The sequence below is a fragment of the Mustela putorius genome, unplaced genomic scaffold (genome assembly GCF_011764305.1).
Source record: "Mustela putorius furo isolate JIRA1106 unplaced genomic scaffold, ASM1176430v1.1 tig00003867_pilon_pilon_pilon, whole genome shotgun sequence".
In the NCBI taxonomy this organism is placed as follows: Eukaryota; Metazoa; Chordata; class Mammalia; order Carnivora; family Mustelidae; genus Mustela; species Mustela putorius.
The window spans coordinates 19,312,615-19,339,734 of record NW_025422019.1 but is presented as its reverse complement, the minus strand read 5'-3'; the positions used below and the strand labels follow the sequence as shown (position 1 = coordinate 19,339,734).

The window sequence follows — 27,120 nt, the reverse complement described above, 5'->3', positions numbered from 1 at the left end:
AGAACATATTCCTCCTTTTTTTTTTTTTTTCATTTTCCTTGACTATGTGTTGGGTTTCTATCCATTGGATAAAACAGCCATCTCTACCTGTTTTGAATCTGTAGGCTTTGCACAGATAAGCCCTTTTGATGAACCCTGCTGGTCTGTCAGACCTTCCAAGCAGCCTACTTAGTTTTTTGTGGCTCTTAGTGAGGGTCTGCCAGCACCTGTTACTGTCCCAAAGGGGAGGATCTCAGCCAACACTTAGATTTAGGCTGACTGGAAGCTGGACCCAGCAGCTTTTAAATGATGCAAATAGACCTCTTATTGGAGATGACTGGGAGATGGGTTTTTCTCTCTGTTCCTCCTTCACTGAGCCCCGGGAAATAGTGAAGTACTGTCTGCTGTTTGATATCTTCTCATTGAACCTATGAACACAATGCCTGGTGGCCACCAGTCAGGTGATCAGGAGTCTTCCCCTGGCTTGGAACCACAAAAACCAGGGCCCTAGATGCACGTACAATCTATTTTCTAGGAAATAGTGGCCACCTGAACAAGGTAGTGGGAGAACATAAAGATGATGCTCCTATGTTGCGCCTCTTGCCTCTATGATCTTTATATCTGAATAGGCCCCTAGATGTGTGCTAAAGTAGATACCTGACCCTCAGGTCAAAGAGATAGTCTCCTTCATAGAAAGACTGTTGCCTGTATACTGTGCCCTTGTGTCTAGCTGTGTTGAGTCTGTGTGAATCCTTCAAGAACTACTTCTCAGTTTTGTAGTCTTGAGGTTTTGTGATGCAAGCCCCAATGGCTTTCAAAGGTATGGTTTGGGGGGATTCATCTCACAGGTAACAGGTCTTAAAATTTGAGGGGTGCCAAAAGTGGGGCTCAAACCTTTGCTCCTGTGGGAGAAGCTTGGGATGGTGAGTCACTGTACCACAGGTGGGGCTTATGGTGAGATTGTGTCATAGCTTCTTCTGTCCTAGCATTTATATTTTCTCATTTGCTTGATGTGTAGAGGTTGCTCAGTTATTTTGAGGGTTTATTTCATTGGGAATTGTTCCATAGGAAGCTGTAGAGATGTCGGTGTGTCTGTGGGGTGGCGGTACGCCGGGTATCCTCTTACATTGTTATTTTGAACCACAACCCCATCTGACATTTATTTTAATGTCTAAAAGGAAAATGATGTCATTATCTTCATTGTGTGGGTCAAACAACTGAGGCAGACATAATTTGCGATCCTTATGCTGGGTCACACATGGAAAAATGGCACAGCCAGGATTTGATTTCTGAAGAAGAATCTCTTACATTTCTATTGAAGATCGTTGATGCTGTTATTTAAGTAAACTAGTAAGAGGCCAACTCTAGGGTGTGTTTGCTCAGTGACACTATCGATATAAGCCATCCTATTTTCATGTATTTTTTTTTCTTTTTAAACCATAGTGCCATTGGACAAAACTGGTTAATCAGTGTTAAATGCTTAACAGAAGTCCTGTATAAACGAAAACTTCTTTCTCTTCCTCGGTGTATCACATTTTTAACATTCCCATTTTCTGAGGACACTGACATATCAGTGTTTGGTTCTAGTGTTAACTGAGCTTTAAATATTCCTTCAAAGCTACTCTGTGGAATTGTAGTTGGCTCTATTTCATAGTGTATTTGATAGTGTTGAGACTGTGGAATAAGAATCCCTTTCTCCGGCAGTGATTTCAGCTGTCAACCCCTACAGTAGTGACACAGGGAAACTGACAGCAAAACTGTTTTTTGTCAAGGCAAGGGCATTTCATAAGTGAATAAGTCTAGAATAGGCAATATCTCAGTCTCTTGAGCACTTTATTTGTTATAAATACAAGTCAATACCACAAGATGGCACCTTCTTACTCTCAACATCTACAATTACAAACAATTATCTTCATAAAATGGTTTCAGCTCTTTAATGTGTTTAGGTATTATTGAAACCTTATAAAAGCAAGACTTGCTATAAACAGGATTGGTGTTTGATGTATATTAAATGAGGTCAGATAATTAAATTCAAAAAAAGAATTTATAAATATTCAGATAAGAAAATTGAAATTACAAAAGCAGAGTTTGTTATCATTAAACTGAATAACCTGTGTGTATGGTATAGTATTATATCTACATGGCTAAATTTCTGTTAAAATAGTTTTAGTAATCAAATAATCTACCTCACTCTCCAATGTAATCACCTAACACTCAATACATATTTCATTCAGCAACCACTTAGCTTTCATCTAGACCAGCAGTTATGCCCACACCATTTTTTTTTTTTTTCAATAAATGCAACCCATGAAGTGCCATCATCCCCTGGCTACAAAACAAAATACAATATTTAAAGGTAAAAACTCAGAGAATTTCTGAAATGGTAAACCATTCTCTCTGTGTTCATGAAAATAGGCAATCCAATTTCAAAGTCTTTGAACCAATGTAAACTCTAGAAAACTCAGTGTTGAAATATGGGAAGAATAAAGACTTGCACTAATATAGTGCATAACAAAGCAGTGTCAGGCTCATCATTTACAGTAAATGCCTTGATTGGACTTTCCTCCAGATTGTCATCATGCTGCTGAAGATAAAGTTTACTGAAGTCTGTGGGAATTCCATCATATTTTCTTCCTCCCATTTCCAAACAGGAAGAGAAGGGTTTTCAGGACCCTTGGGAAAATCAAAAAATTAAACACACACCCACAAACAATTTGAAAGCAAAATGGCAGACCTAAGAATCCTTGACTCCATGTTCAAATGAAGTTGAGGAAATATTACTTTTGCAATATTTGTATTCTGCCCAATGTATCACATCATGAGATTCCTCAAAAAACTGAGAAGTCTGAGAGCTACAAAAGAGAAAGCGGTTAAGGCAGTTGATGTCTACATTTGGATTTCTTTTTCAGGTTACATGTCTAAGTCTCCGTCGTAGGCTAAGGTCAGAGGCTTCTGTTGGGGAGGTGTGCTTTGATGTGGTTTTGGCTTCTTGCTGCAAAGGGAAAAGAATTCCTCAGATATAGGTTCACAGAGCTCTGTTTATCTGCCAAAGACAATTACAAGGTATAGAAATTCATGTGGTTAAATGACAAAAGATTGAGTGCTCTGAGCATGTGGGTTTCTTTTTTGAATACTTGTATATTTTAAGAACAAGCTATCGTTTTTTTCGAAATCTTAAAAATGGTTTCATGGAAGCAATGAACTCGGTAGAGAGCTACTTTTCTCATTCTTGTTTATACTCAGTAATGCAACCAGATGCTGTTCACTAATTCCTAAGCTACCATGACCCTCCTATCAGAGATATTTCATAAGAGCAGCTGGAACAGCCAGACTCCTCCACCTTACCCTAGTGGTGTTCTTAATTCGCTTCTGCTCTGACCTAAAACCTGACATTTGGATGCCATGGCACCAGAGTCTGCTAGGAAACTTTCTCTGATCCTGCACCATGCAGAGCCACTCTTGCCTGGTCTCTGTTTGACCTGAGGCTGACAACTTTGCCAGGTCAGGGAGGGCTGCTCTTCCTTCTCACAGAGAATCTGAAATTGACCAACCTGGGCAAATCATACAGTGATGGCCCAGATGTGGGGCAAAACAACCTGCATTATATTTTGTTTCTTAGTATGGGTAAAACTCAGTCTATGAAGGTTGCTAATTTGAATTTTATCTCATTGTACCCCACCCCTACCATACTGTTTCTCTTCCTTCCTCAGTGCCTTTGCTTTGCCATGCCTTCAGAGCCCAGTTCTTTGGTGTTGCCAACTCTTGCCTTGTCTCGAAGTTATTTTACAGCAGCATCTATCATTAATTGAAAGCATGCTCAGTGCCAAGCTCTGTGTGCTCAGCTTTTTACATAAAATACCTCAATAAATCCAGAACAACCCTGGGCAGGGGGTGGGGAGAGCATTAGGGTCAATACTTTTTTAAAGAGAAGGACTAGAGAGGTCACTTACCTTCTCCCAAGTGACTGAGCAGCTCAGGCTGAAATTTAAACACATCTAACACAGACGCCCAGGCCCTTAACCTCTTCAGTGCACTATCCATGCCATTAATCTGGCATGTGGCAGACACAACATTTTTTTCTGAACATAAGAATTTTTATACTTTGAACTTAGAAAAACACATTTTCATGTGTACAATTCAGTGGCATTTAGTATGTTCAGTGTTGCATAACCATCATCTTATCTAGTTCCAGAACATTTTCATCACTCAAAAGAAAAACTCTGCACCCAACAAGTTATCTTCCTATTTCCCCTACCCTTAGCCCCTGGCACCCACTTAACTTTCCATCTCTTATCCGGATATTTCATACAGTAGAGTCCTACTATATGTGGCCTTTCTGTCCGGCTTCTTTCCCCTAATGGTTAACATTGTATTACGTGAATTTTACCATATACACAAAAAGAGATGCCTGATAGAATTAAAATGAGCCTAGAGAGTATCACCTAGTTCTAAAGCTTTTTTTTTTTTTTTTTTTGGTTTGATAATGAATATTACAAAAAGAAGAAATTAAAAATGATTTTAACACAGATCCTATCAGTGTTCCTGCTTGGCATCTGGGGTGCAGTGGGGACTCAGTGCATGCTGAGGGTTGGGCATGGGCTGTAGGCAGACACCTTCCAACCAGGGAAGCTGAGGACAGGCAGAAACCAGCTCTGGCATCCTCTGCCATTGGAAGCCAACTCTCTGATTGTGTGCTTCTCTGAAGGGTATTCACTGCATGATTAGAATAATATTCAATTTTATATATAAGCATATTCCAGTGGCTCTAGTTCTACTGCCTGGCCCAGACTCTAGCATCAAGAATGGACCCAGCTTGAAATGAGGTCCAGAGGATGCTACTGTAGCATTTAGAAGTACTAAGAGATCACACCACAGTTTAGGACAACCAAAAAGAAGACAGCTGTGAATCTCCAGTGGTGGTGGTGCTGCTGAGAGTGGAGGTTGTCTTAATACAAGAGGGTTCATCTGAAATGATAGTTGGGATCTTCTCCATCCTGCACCTCCTGTCTTTTCAGAGGAGAAAGGAAGAGAACGGGAAGAGATGTAGGTGCTTCCAAATAGTTCTTGACCATCTTTTCTTAATTAGCATTTGCCAAGGGCTACCAGGCAAAGAGAAATGAAAGAAGATCCCTGGGGAGTGGGGAAGAGGAATAGAGATGGCTGGATCTTGATACTGATGTTGCCTGGGAGACAGCTAAACTTGGCCAGCCTGTTGGGCCTATAAAATTCTGCTCAAAGTATTAGAGATATTTTTATGAATGAGTTCCCTGTATGGGACTATGGAAAAGAAAAGGGGTCTCCTAATACATAGGCCTTAAATCCTTGTGGGCCATGGAATGCATTGGGGATCATTTGGATGAAGACCTCATTTTTTATGAATCACTTCAAAGTGGGTAACCTCTCAACTGCTACTAATATCATAACTATGAATATGTGAGATCTGAGAAATTTTAGAGTTTGAAAGTTCTTAAATGCTGGTAAACTGAGTAAGGTCATATATGCTGGGTAGCTGTGACTTTACAAATCTTCCTGACTAGTTAAAAAATGCCTGAGGAGAGGAGCTATTCGTAGCAAAGTCAGCAACTAGAAGGCCTGTCTTGAGAGGCCCTGCTCTCTTTTCTTTCTCCCTTACTGGTACTCACTCTCCCCTTAAGAAATACTTTTTCTCTTCAACTCTGGTATCAGGAGAGGTGTGACCACCTCACACTAAATCAGGACCCGCTGATGCCTGCCACATGGGCCACCACCACTCATCCTGTACCCACGGTGGATCTCTAATCCATCACACTATTCTTCCCTGTCGGACTGAGGTGTCACCTCATAACTCTTCCTAATGGAGCCCTCTTGACAGCCACCACCACTTCCAGGGTTGGCACAGGGATAAAGCTATTATGCAACACTGACGGTAAGAGACCATTGCGTGACACACATTTAAAAGACCTCCTCTGGGATCATTTGCATGTTAGCAAAGGACAAACCCAAGAAGCCAGAAAAACAAACTGATGATAAAAAGGCATACTGCGGGAAATTAACAGCACCACTGAATTCAAGCCCCAAGGACCCATCCCCAGGCCAGGAGAGATTAAATAGCTTGATGAACACCTGAAATGGTCTTTGGTTTATGCAGCCACTCATGAGGGCGGAGCCTCGGGGAGTAGGTGCACTACTCTGAAACGTGGGCACGACGATGGCCCATTTACGGAGATTGGATATGCTGGAGTTATCTAGAGCAATTTTCTGGCACTATGTCTAGATTGACTACAGGCTCACCCAGCGCTCGTCTTCGCTAAATTGCCTCATGGATCTTTATTACCAGGGGAGCAGGGGCATCAGTAATATTTCAAAAACTTCGAGCACTAATGGTAGATGTACAAAGGGTTGTATCTGAACGAAGTGGTCCTTAAGAAGACGATTTTTCTATATTTTCTCAAAAGCATTTCTAAGTTTTATTATAAACTGCTTTCATCTAAAGTATACACCTAAGGCCTGGCATATTGCAGCAGTTCTCTTGTCCTAAGCCTTTTATTTTGGGGAGAAAATATAAAATCTCCAAAACTGTCATCATCTAACTCCTCTGCAAGCTATTTAATAGAAGAAAATGCCGTGAAAGTATCTATTTGGACTCTCTAGGCAGCTCCTGTGTAAAAGGAAATGGTAGGTGTTTTGATATCAATAGGTCTGTTTCGAGGTCTATAGCTTACTTGGGAAACAAGGAGCCTCTAAAAAATATGAAAACGTAGCCACTACATTGAACCTAAAGGGTTTTTAGGGTCACTCAAGAGAAAGAAATTGCACACCAGAAGACCAGTGGAAAGCATGTAAAGCTCTGGGCCTAGACCACTAGAAGTGATTTTACCAGGCTCATGACCTCAGATAAGTGATCCTCAGAAAAGTGAAATAACTTAGCTCGCTTTAAAATGGGTACAATAAGAGTAACAGCTCGGTAGATTTTTGTGAGGTCTGAAAAGGCAACCTATGTAAAATATTTACTCATCCACTATTCTACTTCAGGTGGTAGAGGAGGGAGATATTTAAGAAACAACTATAATCACAGCCTAGACAAGTGCCAGACAGGAGGAGGAATTGACAAGTTATTCCAGACTATTTACGGGAAAAATGCTGGCATTTGCATTTTACTGGGAAGAAGCAACAGAGTGTCAATAGCTAAACATGAAAATTCATTCTAGATGAATGGAATAGAAGGAAGAAACCCTGGAACCAGAACCATCCTTGCAAAATTAGAAGGTACCACTGTAAGTACCCTACTTATAGTACATTCGGTACTTTACATTAAGTACATTCAGTACTTGGAAGTTTTTCATATAATGAACCATTTGTAATACAGAAAATACATGATAGACATCAAAAATATACATGCACAGTACAGATATAATGGTAAACTTCCCTAATTCAATGGGTACCTTGGGTCTTGAATAAAACTTATGAAACAGCAACACAAACTAAAAGTGCTGTATCTCAATAACTTAGACATGAAGATGGTAAACTTGAAAAACTGAACCTGACTGTGGAAAGGGAGGTGAAAGCAGTAACGAAATGATCCAAAAGATGGACACAAGCTTTGTTCCCTACAAAAGAAAAGGAGTATGTTATAATGAATTAATTAATACAGGATTGTTGGGAATTAGAACTAAACACATGGGTTAAATATTCCAGCAGAAAAGGTACCATTTTTATCAAAATTAAGAGTTTATAAAGGAGGTAATTTAAAAGGAAGTCTTCAGTAAGAAAAAGTGATTTGGGCCTATCCAACACAGCAGACTATCTAAGGCATAGGGAAACTAAGGAAGCCTTAAGGATTGTTCAGGCTTCAATTGTGGAAGACTTTAGTGGCTGGTTAGGCAGCCAAAACCTAACTTTCATTTTGTTGTCAAAGAAAGCCAACACTGGTGTCTGAGTAGGAGAGGGGCTGATCATATGGCTTTTAGGAAGACCAATTTGGCTGTAGACAGAAGAAAGGAACATTTGTTTTGAGTCCAGATATATAGTTATTGTGCTACTCCTAAAGGGAGAGGACCAAAGTCAAGCACTGAAGCTGAGAAAAAATAGATGTGAGAAATACTGTACCACTGGTCACTAAAATAAGGGAAAATTACACTGATGTTTACATTTTCTAGAAAATTGTTTCCAGGATTCAATGATATACCTAATTAATCCCCTGAGTTTAGAGTCATTCAGAAAGGGCCTCAGGGTGCCTGGGTGGCTCAGTGGGTTAAGCCTTTGCTTTCGGTTCAGGTCATGGTGTCAGGGTCCTGGAATCAAGCCCCACATTGGGCTTTCTGCTCAGCAGGGAGTCTGCTTCCTCCTCTTTCAAGCCTAGTTGTTACCTCTATCAAATAAATAAATAAATAAATAAATAAATCTTTAAAAAAAAAAAAAGAGGGGGGCCTCAATAAATACTTAATTTTGAAGGACTACAGAAATGTTAAAAGGCAAACTTAATGACTATTACTACAAATTACTACATCCCCAATTCTAAATCCTATGGTTCCCTCTACCCTGGAATACCTAAGAGATTAAAAATTAACAAGTGTGGTACATCCAAGTTTTTAAAGAGAACAGACTATCTTATTCCCTTGCAGTGTGTTGGTCCATTACTTTCAGAGAAGTTTCTCGTCTGTTAACCTTCCTATATTTTGTCGCAATGTAAGACCTTTTCCTTCTTTTCTAATCTGTTCCACTGATGAATGCAGCCTATCGCTCTGAATCTCATATAAAGCTTTCAACTTCACATTTGTTCATTACGACGGGATCTAAGAATACACAAAAAATTTATCGAGACATAAAAATTGGTCAGGTCATTTGATTATAGGGTGAAGGACTAACCAAAGGTGTTACTTTTTACTACAGCTCTATGGAAAGAGTAGTTGGATAGAAATCCAATTTCTAGCACTAGAGGTGGCAGAAAGAATTAAAGTCATCTTATTTTCTTCTCTAATTTTCACTGATCCAGGGCAAAGATTTATAAACCTGTGTAACCTTGGAAACAGAATCTGAGGCAAAATGTACAAAGGCTGGATTTGAATCGAGATTAAAACCTGGGTAAAAATTCTCAAGGAAATAGTTTAATAGATGATGAATATAAACATCTCAATTTGGAGAAAAAAAAGTAGAGTAACACTTTGATTTCATGAAAGTAAAAAAAAAAAAAAATCCTTTAGAAATTTTGCTTGGAAGCTAATAAAATATTCTCAACACACTTGAAAACATTCAAATGTATCTACTCCTGGCTAGTTTTAAGAGCAGCTCATTAACTAAAATATATTCTGTACAGTAAACCAATTATCATTTTCTGAGAATAATAAATTTTTAGGAATAAGTCCCTTACAAAATGGAATTGACAGAAGATTTTACATTTGGTCAAGGTAGATAAACACCTGGCTCTACTATTTAAAATGTACTAAACTGGTTGTTCGAACCTATGGGTCAAGATAGGTCAATTTAAGAATTAGAATTTTCTAGAGTAAAAGCTCTTAGCATTAACTGCAGTTTAGCATTACCTGGGATGCCTTTAAGTATCCAGATGACCCAGCCAAAGGCAAGACTAATAAAATCAGAATCACTGGGACTGGGAGCCAAGTATTGGTCCCCAGGAGGTACAAAGAGATGCTAAGATAAAGTCAAAGCGAAAAATAACCAAAATACTAAAATGGGGAAATCCTCACTAGTGATTTCCCTCTTATACCTTCTGATTAAAAGTAGGTAGTGTCAAACGAGGAAGGAAAAGGTAAGTGATTTCAACTATTCTACTGTTGATAATTATTTGTGGGTAAAGGGTCCAGTGATAATGGCCAAGGATCTTTTAGTAAAACACATCACCAATCAGAACATGGAATATAAATGTTTTGTGAGTCAGTACTTACCAAAGAAGGTAGGAAGTAAATACTAGGAAAATCATGATAAGAAAACCTCCACCTGAGACGCCATAAACCCAAATTTTTACTCGGCCATCTGTTTAAGATAGAGATTAAATAACAAGCTTAGCATACAAAAGTCTTCTCATCTGAAATATTTATCATCTGAATTCTGAGACTGGCATAAGTCACAATCATAGTGGAACTACCCACATGCAACAGCTAGAAAACATCCGACAAAGGTGAAAATGTTAAGACACTATCAAATTTTTCACAATGGCAAACACACCAGTAATCATTACTTCATAAAATCTAATGATTGTCAGGCTATTTTAAATGTATTTTTATGTGTGTTTAGTCTCATATATACAATACAGAAAGTACCGCAATACATTTTGACAACATCAGGAGAAGCAAAAAATAAAGAGGCCATCCTGAAAGCAAAGCAAATTACTGTCACCACTTTGGTGACACCTGATGTTGAGTGAACAAAAACTAATGCCCAAAAGTAATAAACTCACTAAATTATGTCAAATTATAACCACGCGTGTAAAAGCACAGACATTATTTTTATGTCCTATGTGCCAGAGTTAAGAAAAATAAAACCACGTAAGTCTGATCTATTTTGTGATTTTTACTGTTATGTACAACTTGAGTGTAAGTATGGTTTTTTATGTTCTGTTTATGTGAGCACCGTCGAATGCCAGAGCGTTCCCAAGAACAGCCTTCCTTTCTGAAAGACACACACACACACAGAAGATTCATTACACTACATGAATTTAACTAACTGCATGTCCAAAAAATCATCAGCATCTTATTTGAAAGGCTTCTGTGGGGTGAACAACAATAAAAATCTATGGTAATCAACATTTGTTTGGAATAAAATCACAATTACATTCAATTATATTGTCACTCCCCATTAGAGTTTTTGCTTACAGGACACTTTAAAACCTCAGTCAGGTTTTAGAATGAGGTTTCAATGTAGTAATGATGTTTTTCTACGGTCATGAAACTTTTAACAAAGCTTTGATTCTGATCTCTTTGAAACACTAATGATGAAATCCCCACTTCTGAGTTTTTTACATTTGGGGGGCGGGGGGAAGTCTTCGCTAAGAGAGAAAGCACCTTTCATCTTCTTACTCCTAAACCTCACAGAGCTGAAGTATTTGGAGGCTCCAGAACTTTGAAATCCCCAGTGTAGAGGTATGTGGTCCATGTTACTTAAAAAAGAATATAACTTTTTATAATAGCATAATGAACGGGATCAAACTATGAAGAAAAGGTAAGTCATGAAAAATAAGTTGTGCTGCTACCCTCTCTCAATTCCTAAGCCAGGAGCTACCACTGTTAGTTATCCTTTTCCTTTCCTTTAGCAGTTGAGTTTCCTTTTGTATAGGCAAACGTTCGAGTACAAGCATACAAATATATACATCTTTTTTTTTGGCGGAGGGGGATACAAATGGCACATATTTTGAATTATGCTTTTTCAGAAACAATTTCCCATGCTAGATCAGAAGACAGGTCTTATTCTTTTTAATATGAAGCATATTGGATAATTGTATCATTTTCTTTTTCCATTTTCTGTTTATAGACATTTAGATTGTTTCCACTATGCTTTAGAACAAACACTTGTAACAAACATTATTTAGTAGACATATATATATCAGTATGATGGGTTCTTAGGAAACAAATTTTAGGTCAAACTGTATGAGGTGTATTGCCTAAATGTCTTCCTAGCAGTTGCTCCAATTTATACTATCATGAGAAAAAAGTATACACATACATGTATTCACATCCAGGCTGCCACTGATGTCTTCATTAGCCCCCAGAGGCTAAGGACTTCACTTGTGGATTTGAGCATTCATTTCTCTAGAATCTCACACTAATTCTTCTTCCTGAACTGGGGGCTACAGGTAATGGGGGAGCCTGGCTACATTTCCTACTACCCTTCCTTCAGATTTAAAGCTACTGCTCATTTAGTAACAAAATGAATGAGATGTTTAAAAAATCCATGGCCTGCCCAGATATAAAGCAGAATCAGCAGCGAATAAGATACTGTGGGCATCCTGAAAAGTTGGCTGAGGAGCGTACATCTGGTTTTTCCTAGATCTAGTTTCCTTTGGGCCCGGGCTCTGGTTTTTGCTTCATTTAAGCATATCATTAAGATGCTTTTGATACACAGAGGCCTGGGGTCTGAGAGGAATTCTCAGGGTATGTTTTGCGTGAGCTCTGTCTACATCTTCCCTCTCCACGTCCTGTCAGGCCTCTTTGCTTAGTTATTATTAGCATTTTTGTTTCCTAGCAAAGATATGTATGATTAGCACCAAGAACCTTGCATTCATTTTCAGCATGCTTTGTAAGGGGGGAGCTGAGACAAATTCTGTGACCTGCTTTGCAAATCTTCCTATCGCTTACTAGTGACAAAACCTTAGTAAAATTCATTTTCGCTGTTTCAGACTCCTAATCTTAAAATCATTAGGTTTTTGCAACCTAATGAGATCATTGACTCAATACAACCAGCCCAGAACTGCAGGTTACACAAAGCTTCTAATGTTCACTCCTCTCCTTAATAACCACTAATTCCTGACTCCTATAGGCCCAGCACTGTGATAAAACTCACATCACGCCTGCAAGGTAGGGGTCTTTGGACCCGTTTCCTCATTTATGAAATCAGTTGAGAGAGATGAAGACATTACACTCAGTCACAAAAGAGGGACATTCTGAGTTTTGATGTCAAGGTCTGTGTCTGAAATTAAGGCTCTTTACTGTTCTACCAGTGTTTCTCAAACCATATAGCATCCCTCAGCATTTCCTGAGGTATCTGCAGGTTCTTGATCTAAGGCAACTTCTGCTTTTAATTTCAATTATACACACATATTCACAGTTAAAATGACATTCTCTTTTGCAGAGGTAATTTACAATGAAAAGATAACTCTAAAGGTTAGTATCATGGGGACTCAATTCAATAGCTTGTAGACTGGGGTTGAAAGAGACTTCTCTTCAACTATCCAGGAGAATATTTTACATTGAAAGGGACTCTCCCTTTATGACGTTCAGATTTGAGAAACCTTGGATTGGACCACATCACTTCTTTCGTCTCTCCTCTTTTACTCCTTCCCTCCATTCTAAAGAATGTCATAAATGGGGCGCCTGGGTGGCTCAGTGGGTTAAGCCTCTGCCTTCGGCTCAGGTCATGATCTCAGGGTCCGGGGATCGAGGCCCGCATCGAGCTCTCTGTTCAGCAGGGAGTCCGCTTCTCCCTCTCTCTGCCTGCCTCTCTGCCTACTTGTGATCTCTCTCTCTCTATTTCAAATAAATAAATAAAACCTTAAAAAAAAAAAGAATGTCATAAATGTCATAAGCAGTGGTGACAATAGGAACCCCAATGTCCCTCAAGTAAATGTGTATTTCTTACTCTTCAGTGTACCTGGATCAAGAGGTTGAAGTGACCATCCTTTAAAAATGTCATGTATCTTTGAATTCACAGGTCTGTTTTTCCCCGCAAGGTTCTTCACATCAGCTTTTTTCTCCTCAGAGCCGGGTACCTTCATACAGTAATCCAGGAAACCATTTGACCTCATGATCTCTCTGTAGCCCTTCTCACAACCGCAGACTCCACCCTACAGCATACAAAATAGTTTTCTGGTTACATGGTGATGAAAATGAACAATGTAAAAGTTGGAATCACTTAATAGCTGTGTGATGTGTTATGACAATTTGGGGTTTTTCAGCAATAGAGTTGCAAAAGAGATGAAAAACAGAGCAGCTCCTTTCTTGTGAATTCCAAAGTCAACCTTAAAGACATCATCAGATCTCATGCCTTCCAAGTAAGAAATCACAATTCTTTGTCAACAGAGGGCATCAATTCTATCCTTTTCTCCCTTACAGAGGTGTTCAAGGCATTTAATCAAATTATCCTCCATTCCCTGTCTCCCCAATGCAACTGTTTGAAATTCCTGCCCACTCACTGGAACCTGCTGCCCTTGATGCTGAGAAGTAAAGCAACAGGGATTATGTAAGAAGCGCCTTTGGGCTTTGTGCTCTTTGATGTCTGTTGCCCTGTCAGCTGCTGAATGTGCTTACCACCTTCTACCACTGGTCACTAACTAGTCTGAACTACTTCTCTGCATGGAGGCTTGGCTCTGCACTCAAGGAGGGCAGCCTGAGTGGAGAAAAAGAAAAAAGACTTCACCAAAGGCACATGCTCCACAGTCTTCCTTGGAGGAACCCGGTGTCACACTACAACACGTTCCTAGTTGGCACTGTAACAATGTGTCCTTCCTATTTCTCTGAACTCCTGATCATTTTCATGTACAATGAACCTCTCCAAGATGCTGGCTGGGGTGAGATGTAACAAACAAGGATTTCTCTCTGTCTCTAGAATTGAAACTGAAAATAATTGCTCTTCTGTCCTCCAGTAAACATAAAGACAATAGAGAAGAAGAGAATAAGTTGGGCATAAAATTATGAATCTGTATGAGTTTGCGGTAGGGGCACCTTACCTGAAACTATTTAAAATGTTTTGAACAGACTCTAGTCTCACATAGCCACTCAAGGCTGGGTGAGCCATAAGGATCAGTACATTTGGGTCATCGATTGTTAACTGAACATATGATGTTAAGGAGCAAAAGATACTAAAGCTAAGGAGGGCACCTCCATCTTCTACAAGAGGAAAAGGTAAGAAAAATACATTAAATCTAATAATTGCCGTTGTTTAGTAAAAGGCAGCATTCCTATAATAATGACATGACAGCATTTTATTTGAAGATATTACATGATGTTTAATAGAGAGCTAATTAAGACGATTAAGATCACCTCTAATCTAACTGAAAAGCTGTAGCCAATCACATGTGCCAAAAGTTCAAGGCAAAAGGTTTTATTATGTTTATTTTATTATTTTATTGTATTTTAATAAAATACTATTTTATTTATGTTTTATTCAAGAGGATATCCAGACAGCTGGTGGACATCTACACCTCCTCTTTTGCAGACCTGATGAGCCTAGAAGTTGTTGCTGACCTCTTTTCTCCTCTGTAAGCTTAGGCACTAGCTTTTCTGTGGAAGAAACTGACCCACCTTGAAGTGAAAGAGCCATAAAACAGGACGGAGTGCTTAAATTATTTTTAACAGGATCATTTTTGGAAACAGCACATAATAAGAAACCTGTTCCTTTAAGGAACATGATAGAGGCTCTGCTCCCTATGAGGGTCATTGATTAGAATACGCTGCACATTCTGCATTAATTCCTGAGCAGTGGTAAATGGGAGTGAAGGGAGAAGAATGGAAGAAAGAGCTCTGCTTAAAAAAAAAAAATGTACACATGTGCATACATACTTTTTCTCCACAGGCAAATATTTAACTTATTTTAAGTGAACTGAAAATTTATTCATATTAGTGTAGTCAGTTTACTAAATAATTAGCAAATATGAACACTGATAAGATCTTTCAAAATCATTTGGGTAGCTGAAAAGCTAATAATGAAAGAATAAATCAACTGAGAACATTTATTGATAAGCAGAGCTAATATGAATTAACTATCTGAAAGGCAGATTTGGCTATAGCCTTCAGACATGGCTCTATTAAAAAAAAAAAAATCCTTAATGGCTGTGATTATTCCTGCAAATTCCTCTAGATGGTACCGTGAGCACATGGAACTGCTGCTAGGGCTGTAGCTTGAGGGACGGAAAACATCCCCCAGCATATGCAGAAGACAGCAGTTAAAGGTCTAGAGGCTTCAGCGCAGGACTCACCTGTGTACAGTAAGAGAAAGGTTTTTTGCAGGCTGGATTACACTGCCGAATAGCAGCAGGACGTGCCTGAGGGGCGCAGCCTCCTACAAAGAAAAACAAAAACAAAAAGAAAAGAAAACAAAAAACACAAAACCCACCATCATTTGTGGACTTTTCTATGATAAACATTAAAAAAAAAAATGGTTTTCCTCTCTGGGCACTCTGTAACAGTACTCTTTTTTATATGCATCTGCTGACACATGGTCCAGCTGTATTTTATTGATTAGGAAGAACTGTTCAAGATGGGAGGCTCTGCCAACAAGACAGTTGCGGTAGTTTTTGTACCTATTCATTGGCAAATGTAATTCTATCACAGGACTCTGCTTGAGGGCCACATCTGTTTGCTGGGCCAGAAAAAGAATGGATGAAATTTCAATTTCAGTTCAGGAGCCCAAAGTACACCTGCTCAAAGACCCATTCTTTGTATATTTTTCTCCAGTGCCTGAATACCCCAACTAGGCAATAAGCCAATTGGCAACAACCAATGTTAAAAGAAAGCCACAAGTAGGTTCATGGACCACAATAGCAAACTTCTTGGTAAAGCTTTAAAATATATCTCAGCTAGAATGCATACACACACACACACACAGTCACAAATGGAGCTTGACACATTTTCTTAAAAAAGCAAATGTATAAGCTCCTGGAGAGGCAGTCATACATCTGATACAGTACTTTCAGGTATTAAATATTTTTGAGTAAATGGATGGAATAATGTCTCTGTACTCTGCGATAATTTACACATTAGTTATGCCTTTCAGGAGTCAGGTACTAGGCTAAGAACTTGATGTATTGAGGGTAGCATTTAAATTGTATTTATGTAATACTGGTTTCACTTATAGATTCTAGCTTTTGCCTTACTATAATTGCCACCCAGTTATAGCTTATGATTGGGTACCTAGCAAAAAGCTTTCAGCCCAAGATGGTGTAGGAAACAGACCTACATTTTCCCTGTGAATGAAGCAGCTAAATTCCTAGTGTTACTGAAAGAATAAAAATCCTCACAGGGTAAAAAAACAAAAAAACAAAAAACAAACACAAACCTAAAATCCAGAACTATACCTCCATGTGAATGGATAATTTGGACAGAGGAGTAATAACCACATGGTGGTGTTGCTGCCAGTACTGCTTGGGGTGGGTAGGGGGGTGTTTCCACTGAGTACCAGAGATCTCCAAAGAGCAGTGTCTGCAACCCTGGGGACAGAATCTCTAGGGAATTGGTAGAGATTCCCTAGAATCTCTAGTAGTCTTATCTAGACAACACCGTGCATCTTCTAGTATCTAGAAGATACCAGAATTTGTGTAGCTCATACAAATGTTGTTTAAACTTAAAAAATGAAATGAAGCTGATAGTTAACAGCCGATAGTGATAACCTGAGCTCATCAATGGATGGCCCAGTGCTGTACACTGTGCAAGTCCACAGAGGAGAATTTGATAGTGTAACCTGCACCAGCCTGCTCTCAGGGTTCTGAGAGGATGCTGCTTGTGATGTTTCTGGTTAAACAGATTCACAACGTATTCAGTTTCAACAATAACTTACAGAATGGGCAAGCAGCTTAAAATAAATTACCATATGGATAAACTATGGATTAAAGGGAATACAATAACACAAATATAGGCAAACAAGACAAAGACAGGGCTGACAATTCTTCCATTCCTATGGAAGAATAGAAATTCTCATTGATATGATAAGCTCTGTCAGCTGCAGTAAAAACAATGACAATTTTCTGAGAAGGCATTAAAAAACTTTAAAATTGAGATCATTTGTACAGATTGTATCCACTGTCATGAGTAAAAAACCTTTGATCCATCTATGTTTAGATATTAATAATAATGACTAGCAAAATACCCAAAACCAAGCTTCCAGTGCGATACATTTTTTGCACCATTAACAAATTTATTATATCTTTATCCACCCTTTTACGTTCAACTTTTGTATGTGTTTTATAATATGATATGGTAGCATCGTATAGCATAGAATGTTGAGATATGTCCTCAAAAACTTTTTACTGAGAAGGTACATGATTTAAAACTTTAGAGACTGTTGTTTTAAACTCCCATGTGTCTTTTTCAGACTTTGTCTCAGAACATGATATTTAAGGAAATTTTATTGTGTAAGTTGTTGGATATTATGGGTCTTGGGATAAAGTTGTTTGCTTTCTAAGATGCAAAGGTCTACTACTCAGCCATAAGAATGAAGTCTTGCCATTTGCAACAACATGGTTGGACCTGGAGGGTATTGTGCTGAGTGAAATAAGCAAGACAGAAAAAGACAAATACCATATGATTACACTTATACATAGAATCCAAAAACAGAACAAATGAACAAACAACAACAAAAAAGAAAGAACCAGACATAAATACAGAAAGCAAACTGGTGGTTGCAAAAAATGGGGGTAGGGGGGTGGGTCAGATAAAATGGGTGCAGAGGATTAAAAGGTACAAGTTTCTAGTTATAAAATAAGTCACAGGGAAGTAAAATGCAGCATATGGACTATAGTCAATTATACTGTAATACTGTTATCATGGTGGGCATCTTGTATATAATTATTGGATCACTATGTTGTATACCTAAATCTAATTTAATGCTATTATGCCAAGGATACTTCAATTAAAAATTTAAAACAAAATAAGGCCTAATGACAATTTGCTATGAAGATCATCTAAGGCCACCTGCTCAGTCTTCTCTTATACTTTGTAAGCTAATTCTTCTCACAAACAGCAACACTCAGAGATCTTTTTGAAGTGCCCACACAAATCTTAGGCAGGAATACCTGTGACATTAATGCCATCTGAACGTTGGCACCATACAGTTCGTTCATTATTGTTCCAAAGACTTGCTTTCCATGTGTAGTGATAACATTTGCCTCCTGCAAGTAAATATGATAACAGCGGTTCTATTACACCTCACATAAAAATAGAATAAGCATTGATCAATCAAGGCTGAGAATCGAGAAGTGCTCTTGGTACCTGTACAGGGGCGTGTTTCTAGAACCTGCTGGGGGCAGCTGTCTTGGTTCTCAAAAGACTGGATTATAAATGCCCTTGACCTAGACTGGCGGCCCATGGTCTCGAAGCTTCTTCCATTGATGCAGGTTAATTCACATGTGCTCCATTCTGACCATTCCATTAAGTGGCAGTCTCCTGGATGGTTGTGCAGGGCAGAGGAAGGAAAATAATATGAAAACTGGCATTTGAAAACGTTTACCTGGAAAGGGTACACAATGGCATCTGTGGTGATGGCACAGTGACAGGGGTGGGTTGTACACACTATACATGCCAACTTGATCAATTTTTCACTTAGGATATGCTACGAATGATGATTGATGGTTTAACCTAGTTTAGCAAGAAAGTATAAAAAACTAAATTTTCATTACTTCACTTCAAATCATGGCAGCCTTATCTAGAGGACACCATGTACCTTCTAGTAATAATAAACTTCTCAAAACAATAACTCAGTTTTCAAAGAGAGGTGTAACGTCATAAAATAGACATCCATAGAAACCATATAAAAGGGAGAAGCTGGTATCTGAAGTGGGATATCTTTGAGTCTAAAGGATGTTTAATAATTTGAACATACACAATTGTGTGTGTATATAGATGTATGTGTCTACACACACCTGGACCTATTCAGCTTCCTGAAAGGCCATATCAGCTAGGTTGGTTATTAGGACTAAAAATCAACTCATACATTTTATGTAACTAATAATTACCTTGACAATTACATAATTTTTTCATGAACCTACAGCCTTACTTGTTTCCACACACCATCTTTCAGGGGTTCATCAACTCAAGGAGCCAGTCAGCATTTTTTCGAGTGATAGCCAGTGTGTTAGACACTGTCAGGTTAGGCATTATTAACAGATTTTCTAGATAGAACAATCATTGGTCCAAGGCACTAGATTCTATGATCCTGATAAAACATCAGTGATTTGACAAAATTCTAACTTCATTCTTAAATTTCCAAGTCTGGTGCCTTTTTTTCTTTTTCTTTTTCTTTTTTTTTTGGGGGGGCTTCTTACCTACCTTGCCTCCTTGAAGCTGTAGGGATCTTCCAAAGTGATAATTTTATTGCATTTTTAATTGTTAATTCAAAATTTCAATTTTGATGAGAGCTTTTCCAGGAAAAAAAATTTTTTAATGACTTTAAAAATCCACAGGGAAGTCCCTCCCATCGTTTAAAACTACATACCTGGGCAAGGCACAGAACATGGCTGTTTCAGGATGCTGTCTTGAAAGGGCATTTCTCCACACAGTGCAGCGTCTACACTTACAGCTGACTGAGAGCTTGAACCATTGTGGACCATGCAGGACAGGCTGCGGATCTGGACTCCTTCCCCACAGTCTCCACCCTATTAAAGCAAAGAATACTGTCAGAATTACCCAAACAATAAGCATCTCCCAGGTTTTTGGCTCTGGCCACCTCTCACCCAAGAAAAATCAGTAGCTTCCTTCTCTTGGGAGTTATCTTTCAATTGTTGACAACAAAGCATCAATGAGCAATTCTCTTAGAGCTGACAGAGAAGCTGAAGTAGAAATGCAAATTTATTCCATGGAATTTATGTATTCAGATTAGGACGATTCATTTCGGAACTCAGCCAGGATTGACTGAAAAAGAACAAACAATACAGAATTTGTCTAGGTGTATGTATTAAAATGGCCTAATCCATAATCACTCCCCAAGAGAGCATGGGTACAGCCACAGGGCACACATTTCTCTTTTACTTTGCTTGTTTTTCTTTGGTAGGGAATTCAGTACTTTCTTATATGGAATAGGCTGGGGTTTCCAATAAAACACCGATTTTCTCTCTTGCCACAAGAAGTTGTTTTCCCAGCATGCCTTCTTTTTGAATAATTTTTTTTTTAAAAGATACTTAATATAAATCCCACTCAGATTTTTCTGGGCAATTAGAAAAAAATTGTGCAATGTATCACAGAAACAGAAACATAGAACTGGAAAGCTCTTAGTGATTATCTGACCTAACCATCTGCCTGATGAAAGGTTTCCCACTATAATGTGTTTGGCAGATACTCATGAGTATTTTCTCCTCAGTTTTTGTCAGGTGTTCATACTTCAAAAATAAGTCCACTGGATATGAGGATAGCTTTAGAGAGCAGCTCTGTTTTTTCCATAAGTACCATAGAAAATGGAGCGGAAGGCAGAGCTTCTATGCTGAGGAGGTAAAATCCCAGGATGGCAAGAGAGAAGGTGAGGAACTACAGCAGGAACGGAGGGAAAGCAAATACAAAGTAGTGAGTTATCAAGCTGGCCTCAATTTCACAACTTCACAAAGTAGTGAGTTACCAGCTGGCTTCTTGGACACCCATGTCTTCCAGACAGGCCATGTGATAACACCATGCCTTGGTACCATCTAAGACGAGGGAGGGAGGCAATCCCAGGCAATATTAACTCCCCTACACTTCTGAGCCATGTTAGTTCCCGCTAGTTCCAGAATTCAGTGGAAGAGGTAGAGTTTTCATGACTACTGATCGTATGGCGGGAGTCCAGAAGGAGAGAGAAAGAGCTAGAGCAAGTTCTCTGCACCCATGCTGCTGCAATCAGGGATGCCACGTGCTCTTATCCATCAACTCCTTATTAGGTGGCAGTCTGGTAACTGTGCCCTGCACTGGGAAAACTGGGTTTTATGTTCTTTTTATGCCTTCCCCACTGCAGGAGCCAGAAACTGCCTTTCTAAGGATTTGGAGCTGCTGTGGCCTTTGGAGCGGCAGGAACGAAGGAGGAGGTTGTTGACCAGTGCAGTCAGAATGGAGGGCCAGAGCATGGAGCAGGTCTGGGGTGGGTGCTGGGCCTGCTGAACACCGACCAGGGCCAGGCATCGTGGCAGCAGCTGCTGAGTGCCAAGGGCAGGTTGTTGGACAGACTGCTGGATATCCAGGCTGGTACAGTGCGGTTGCTGAGAAAAATGCTTTACATAATAAGGAAGTTAGGATTCAAAGACCTATTAACAAGAAAGAAAAGGTGTAACTTAGAGGAGGTCCGAGTTGGAGCAACTTAAAGCTTGAAAATCTGAAGAGGCACATAAATTGGGGCCATCACCTTTGCTTCTAGAGATTTTAACAAGAGCTAGCATTTCTTTATCCAAGATGACAATTTCACACCTGATTTATCAACACTTCATAACCGCTCCAGTCATTTCTCTGGCCACTATGAAACTGTCAAAAGAAACGCACCCTAATTTCGGACCCAAGTGCATTTTTTTGGGAGAGAGAGGTTCAGACTTAATTCGCAGCAGATTCATTTAGCTCTAAAATGTTTACTCTCTAAAGTGGAAAATAGTATAAGTAGAATTTCTTTTTTAAGGGTCTCTCTTAGAAGTCGTTATCCTGGATGATGGATCCATTGCTGACTTGTCCAAGGTGATGTTTTGCTACAGAGTGTGTGGAGAGAAGAGTATGAAGGCACAGTAGCATGTATGACATTTGAAATGTGCTGTCTGGAACTTGGGTAACAGAAGATGCAACTGATTAGAGTTTTGTTTGAAAAGACAGGAAACAAGTCTCCATCAGGGATGCCTTTAAACACCAGGACAAACAATAATATGCTTCTCGTATGTATCCAGAGCCAACCTGAATCTCTTCCATCTTTGACAACAGCAGCCATAAAATGAAGAGAAATCAGTATCTGAAGGATAATCTCATTCACAAAGCAAGCATTCACTCACTCTCATTCATGAAGCTTTATACACTAGAGGCTGAAAACAGACCTAGGCTTCTGTGAGCAAGACTGTCAATAACCAAGGATCCCCCCACTGACACTCTTCTGTTCCCATCATTGATGGACGTATTGTATGTTCTGAAGTGGCATCTCCACCAGATGTGGATAGGCAGATGGTGACAATAATCATAATCACAGTTTTAATCAAAATTATAATAGCAGCTACAATTGATTGAGCTCTTAATTTATGCCAGGTACCATGGTAAGCACTGTATTAAAATGGTGTAATCCCAACGAAAAGTTTCTGGAAACACAGGTACGATCTCTCCTGATAAGAGATGAAAACAAAAAACAAAACAAAACAGAACAAAACAAGAACAGACTTGGAGAGCTTACAGACTTGGCAAAATTTGCAGAGCTAAGAACTGACAGAACCTTGACCAAAATAAAGCCCGCTAGACTCAGGAGTCTGAGCTCCTAAAACAGATTTATCAATCTCTATGTGGATACATGTTACCAACGGAGGACTCTGGAAAGAAAAAAATCAGAAAACACTAAAGAAGTAAAGCCCGAGGATGAATGCTTCCTTGTGCTAATCTCTTTCCATGTAAGATTGTGGCTAAACTGGCACATCCGCTGGGCCCTGTGTTAGCTCCTCTGCTGGTCTGATCCATTGGATGGCAGTGGGCTACGTGGATATCCCCACCACCCTCAGGGAGTGAGTGCCCAACCTGTATTTGGCAGGTAAGGACAAGGAGAAGCAGGGGTGCAGCTGTGCGAGTGGGGATTTTCCTTTGTGTGCAGAGGCCCACATGTATTTTGATCAGTTGTTCCAAACTCTGTTGACATATACATTTAAGAAGAGGCAACCTTCCAGAAAGATAATGGGTTAGCCATCTCATGAAGATTTCACAGTTAGGCTTCAAGAAAAGCAGAAATGCAGCTTGAACTCGGGCAAAATTCAACTCCTATCATCATGCTTCCCTTTCTCTTTCACCTCTTCTTTTTCTGTACCTTTGTTTCTTCTTGTTTCAGAGCTACTTATTTCAACCACAAGGTAGGAAAATGTGACAGGTGAGAGTTCGCAAATACATGACCTTCCAACAGCTTTAGTCACTCCAAATTCTTAGGGAAGAAGGCTGAAGGGGTACCCACCATTTGGGTAAGGTGCCAACCCTGGAACAATTAACTCCAAATGTGTTTTTCAAGAGCTTTGCCTGGATTAAGTCAAACTGCAGACCTCTCTCCTGCCTGGAGGTGCCAGTGAATAAGAAGAAGCTCATCTAGAAATCGGAAGCAGTTCTGAGATTTGAGGATACACTTGCTGCTAGGGGCTCCCATGGCCTCAAAGCCTGGCTATCTCCAAAGGATGTGATGACCCCCAACCCCCACTGGAATTTCTGAAGAAAATGTTTACAACCCACCGCTCTTACTCCTGTGATTCTGGCAAAAGCTCAATATGTGACAGCAACCTGAAACACTACATTTGGCATAGCCCCATAATGTTCCCATGGGACAAGTGGACAGATATGTGTGTAAAAAAAAGAAAGGCTCCTGGGTGGCTCAGTGGTTTAATGCATCTGCCTTTGGCTCAGGTCATGATCCCAAGGTCCTGGGCTTGACCCTGCACTGGGCTCCCTGCTTGGTGGGGAGCCTGCTTCTCCCTCTCCCACTCCCGCTGCCTGTGTTCCCTATCTTGCTGTATCTCTCTATCAAATAAATAAAAACTCTTAAAAAGAAAGAAAAGAAAAGAAAAGAAAAGAAAAGAAAAGAAAAGAAAGGCTCCTAACACCTGAGAAGATTAAAAGGGAAGGTACGAAAGAACAAGTAAGGTAGAAGTAGTAATTGTATGCCTGGCAAGACTTGGAGTAAGGGGTTTATCAGGCCTGCATCTTCCCACCCTCCCTGCTAACTTTCATCTCCCTTCCCCTGCAATGGGTTCCTGAATTCTTTGAGTTTATTTTCTCTACTCTGTCAACAGTTATCACCGTGCTAAGGAAAAACATTCCTTCCATTTCCTTATTGGGATTCCAAGCGGCATTTGGAAATTGCTCAAGATTTAGGAAAGAAGATGATTTTCAACTCATAGACAAATTATTCGTATTTAAAGCCATTAGGTTACTATTGAATTAATGAGCATGGTTCTCTTATTTTCTGTAAAAAGGAGACTGAACAAATGTACCACACACTGCTGTTCCTCTGGGACTTATTAAAATCCATGGGCATTTAACTTCTGCAAGACAGTAATGCGGCATGACAATGTCATTCTGACAAGAACACTAAACATCTCTCGGAGAATACTCGGCAGATTTCATAACGTATAATCACAATTATTGTTACCTAATTAAAATGTGCTTTGGAATATGAACTGAAGGATAAACTAGTAAAATAAAAACCTAAAGAAAATCAATTGTGCTTTTTCTTATACAAGAAACCACAGAGAAAATGCAAGAGAGGATCTTTGCTGATCTAGCAAAAGCTCTGTGTATGTGATATATGATGATGTTGCTAGGCATTTATATTTCAGGTCAATAAAAAAGTAATCATTGAGGAAAATGTAGTAACCTTGGTTTGTGTAATAATGTTAAAATATAACTTTCATACACTTTTGGTTTTCTGCCCATATGCAAGATTTTGTCTAAGCCTTAAAGTGCCTCTTGAAGAAATAAGGCAAGCTGTGCATTTCCATCGCATCAGGGTTTTGCCTAATTAAATAATACTTTGATATTTTCAACAAGCCAAGAACATAACATTGTATTCCAGAGAATACCTAAGAAAAAGAAAGTCCCATGATCCCATGAGAATCCATGCCTAATGAATGGCTATTTTCCTGGCAATAACTCTCGGCATAAGGTTAAGTCATTCGGTTGTAATTTTGAGTGTGTTCTATTGCATAAAAATACATAGTGCCAGGCCCCTAGTGCTGTGAAATCTATTCCATCCGCACACAGGTTGAGCAGACAAATGCTTTAGACCAACTAAAAAGCATTTCTTTAACTATCATCACGTGACCTACCTCCAATTTACATGCAGACCAGTTGCCAAGGACCCAGCTGTAGCAAGGCATCACTGGGCAGGTTTTCTGCTGGGTCAGCTCTGTGGGGCATGGCCGTCCTTCTCCTTGGGTTGGCATAATGACGAATCGAGCCCGGCTCATTTGACCTAAAATGATAAAGAAGGTGTTGGCTTTTTGTTTATAGGCTGGCTTAGTAAGAGAATTAAAAAAACAAAAACAAAAACAAAAAAACCAGAATGGGGCGCCTGGGTGACTCCGTGGGTCTCTGCCTCTGCCTTCGACTCAGGTCACGGTCCCAAAGTCCTGGGATCGAGTCCCGCATCGGGCTCTCTGCTTGGCAGGGAGCCTGCTTCCTCCTCCTCTCTCTCTCTGCCTACTTGTGATTTCTCTCTGTCAAATAAATAAATAAAATCTTTAAAAAAAACAAGACAGAATGTTGTCTTACATACACAAGTCTTCATTAAAATACACCCAACTTTGTCATGTCTGGCTCTCAGTTTTTCCTGCCATTTTAAGTTTCCTATAGACATGCAGGTTATGGAAGATTTCCATAATGCTTAAGGTCTTGGAATTCTGTCTGCCTTTTACTTTAGTCTTCCTAACTCCAAACTCTGTACTGTTGCCCAAATAGACTGATCCTGTAAACATTGAGGGAGTGCTAATTAATTTGACAAATATTTATTAAGCTGCAGTATGATCCAGGCATCTTGCTATGTGCTAGGAATACAGGGATGAAATTGCCAGATTTAGCTTCTGCCCTCATAGATCATGTACTTTAGGCCAAAATTAAAAATATTAAAAATAGAGTTATATCTTTCTTGGTAGGTTCTAAATTAGCAAGTAGGGTGAAAATTACACACAACCTAAATTATCCTAGAAAATTACTTAGGAAGTTGCCATCCCAAGGTCTCCAGACTATCTTTCAATTAATTCAATAGGGACAATTGTCCTACGGCTTAGAGCCAAATTGTTTTTTCACTAAACACAAGATGAATGAAGTTGTTGGCTTGTGTGAAGGAGGCTGGATTTTTGAAAAAAATATGCTCAAATACTGGTATTTCAATTCATTAAAAAAAAAAAAGACAACTGGTTAATAGGAATAGCCAAGGAAAAAGCAGGGCTCCCATGTTATTTAACACCCACTCATAAGCATCAGGTCTTAAACCTGTTAAAGGGGAACAGTGGGCAGAATTTAAATGTCTGAGTTTCTCTCTTGCTCTCTCCCCAACTCACTCCTGTCCTTAATCTGTCTTTTTTGATGAAATACTAGGTACAACTAGTTTCATTGCTATTGTCTGTGAATATGATGTCCTTCCACTATTGTTAAAAAGTTAACTATTTAATTGTATTTGTGATAAAAAACAACAACAACAACAGACAGTTCCATGACAGCATGTTATGGGGGTACATGCCAGTCTGGGAAGGAGTCAGAACATTTCCATGAGCAGCTGACCTTTGAGCAGAAACCTGAAGAAGTCAGCCAGGCATGATGTACGAGAGGTGTCTCGTTGCCGAAGAAAGGGCACATGAAGAAGCCCTGAGATGCAAAGGAGCAAACCACATTTGTGGCACTGACAGAGGCCAGTGTGGTCCAAACAGAGCTAGGGGAAGAATATGTTGAGGAAGTGCTATTAAAGCTATTTAAAATTGTTGTTGTTGTTGTTTTTTAAAGATTTTATTTATTTATTTGACAGAGAGAGATCACAAGTAAGCAGAAAGGTAGGCAGAGAGAGGGGGGAAGCAGGCTCCCCACTGAGCAGAGAGCCCGATGTGGAGCTTGATCTCAGGAC

At 39.4% G+C, this 27,120-nt stretch overlaps 1 protein-coding gene across 1 annotated transcript in view; it reads right to left on the bottom strand.

Moving 5' to 3' along the window:
- Positions 1–1,795: 1,795 nt before the first annotated feature.
- THSD7B (thrombospondin type 1 domain containing 7B) overlaps positions 1,796–27,120 on the bottom strand; it is a 730,694-nt gene continuing 705,369 nt past the window's right edge. Inside the window, exons 20-27 of the mRNA XM_004774248.3 lie at positions 25,331–25,476; positions 19,831–19,990; positions 18,609–18,782; positions 18,413–18,508; positions 15,602–15,684; positions 13,279–13,471; positions 9,861–9,948; positions 1,796–2,971 (exon numbers count right to left, since the gene is read on the bottom strand). Coding sequence (XP_004774305.2) covers positions 2,890–2,971; positions 9,861–9,948; positions 13,279–13,471; positions 15,602–15,684; positions 18,413–18,508; positions 18,609–18,782; positions 19,831–19,990; positions 25,331–25,476 — 1,022 coding nt within the window. The 3' untranslated portion in view covers positions 1,796–2,889. The remainder of the gene's footprint in view (positions 2,972–9,860; positions 9,949–13,278; positions 13,472–15,601; positions 15,685–18,412; positions 18,509–18,608; positions 18,783–19,830; positions 19,991–25,330; positions 25,477–27,120) is intronic.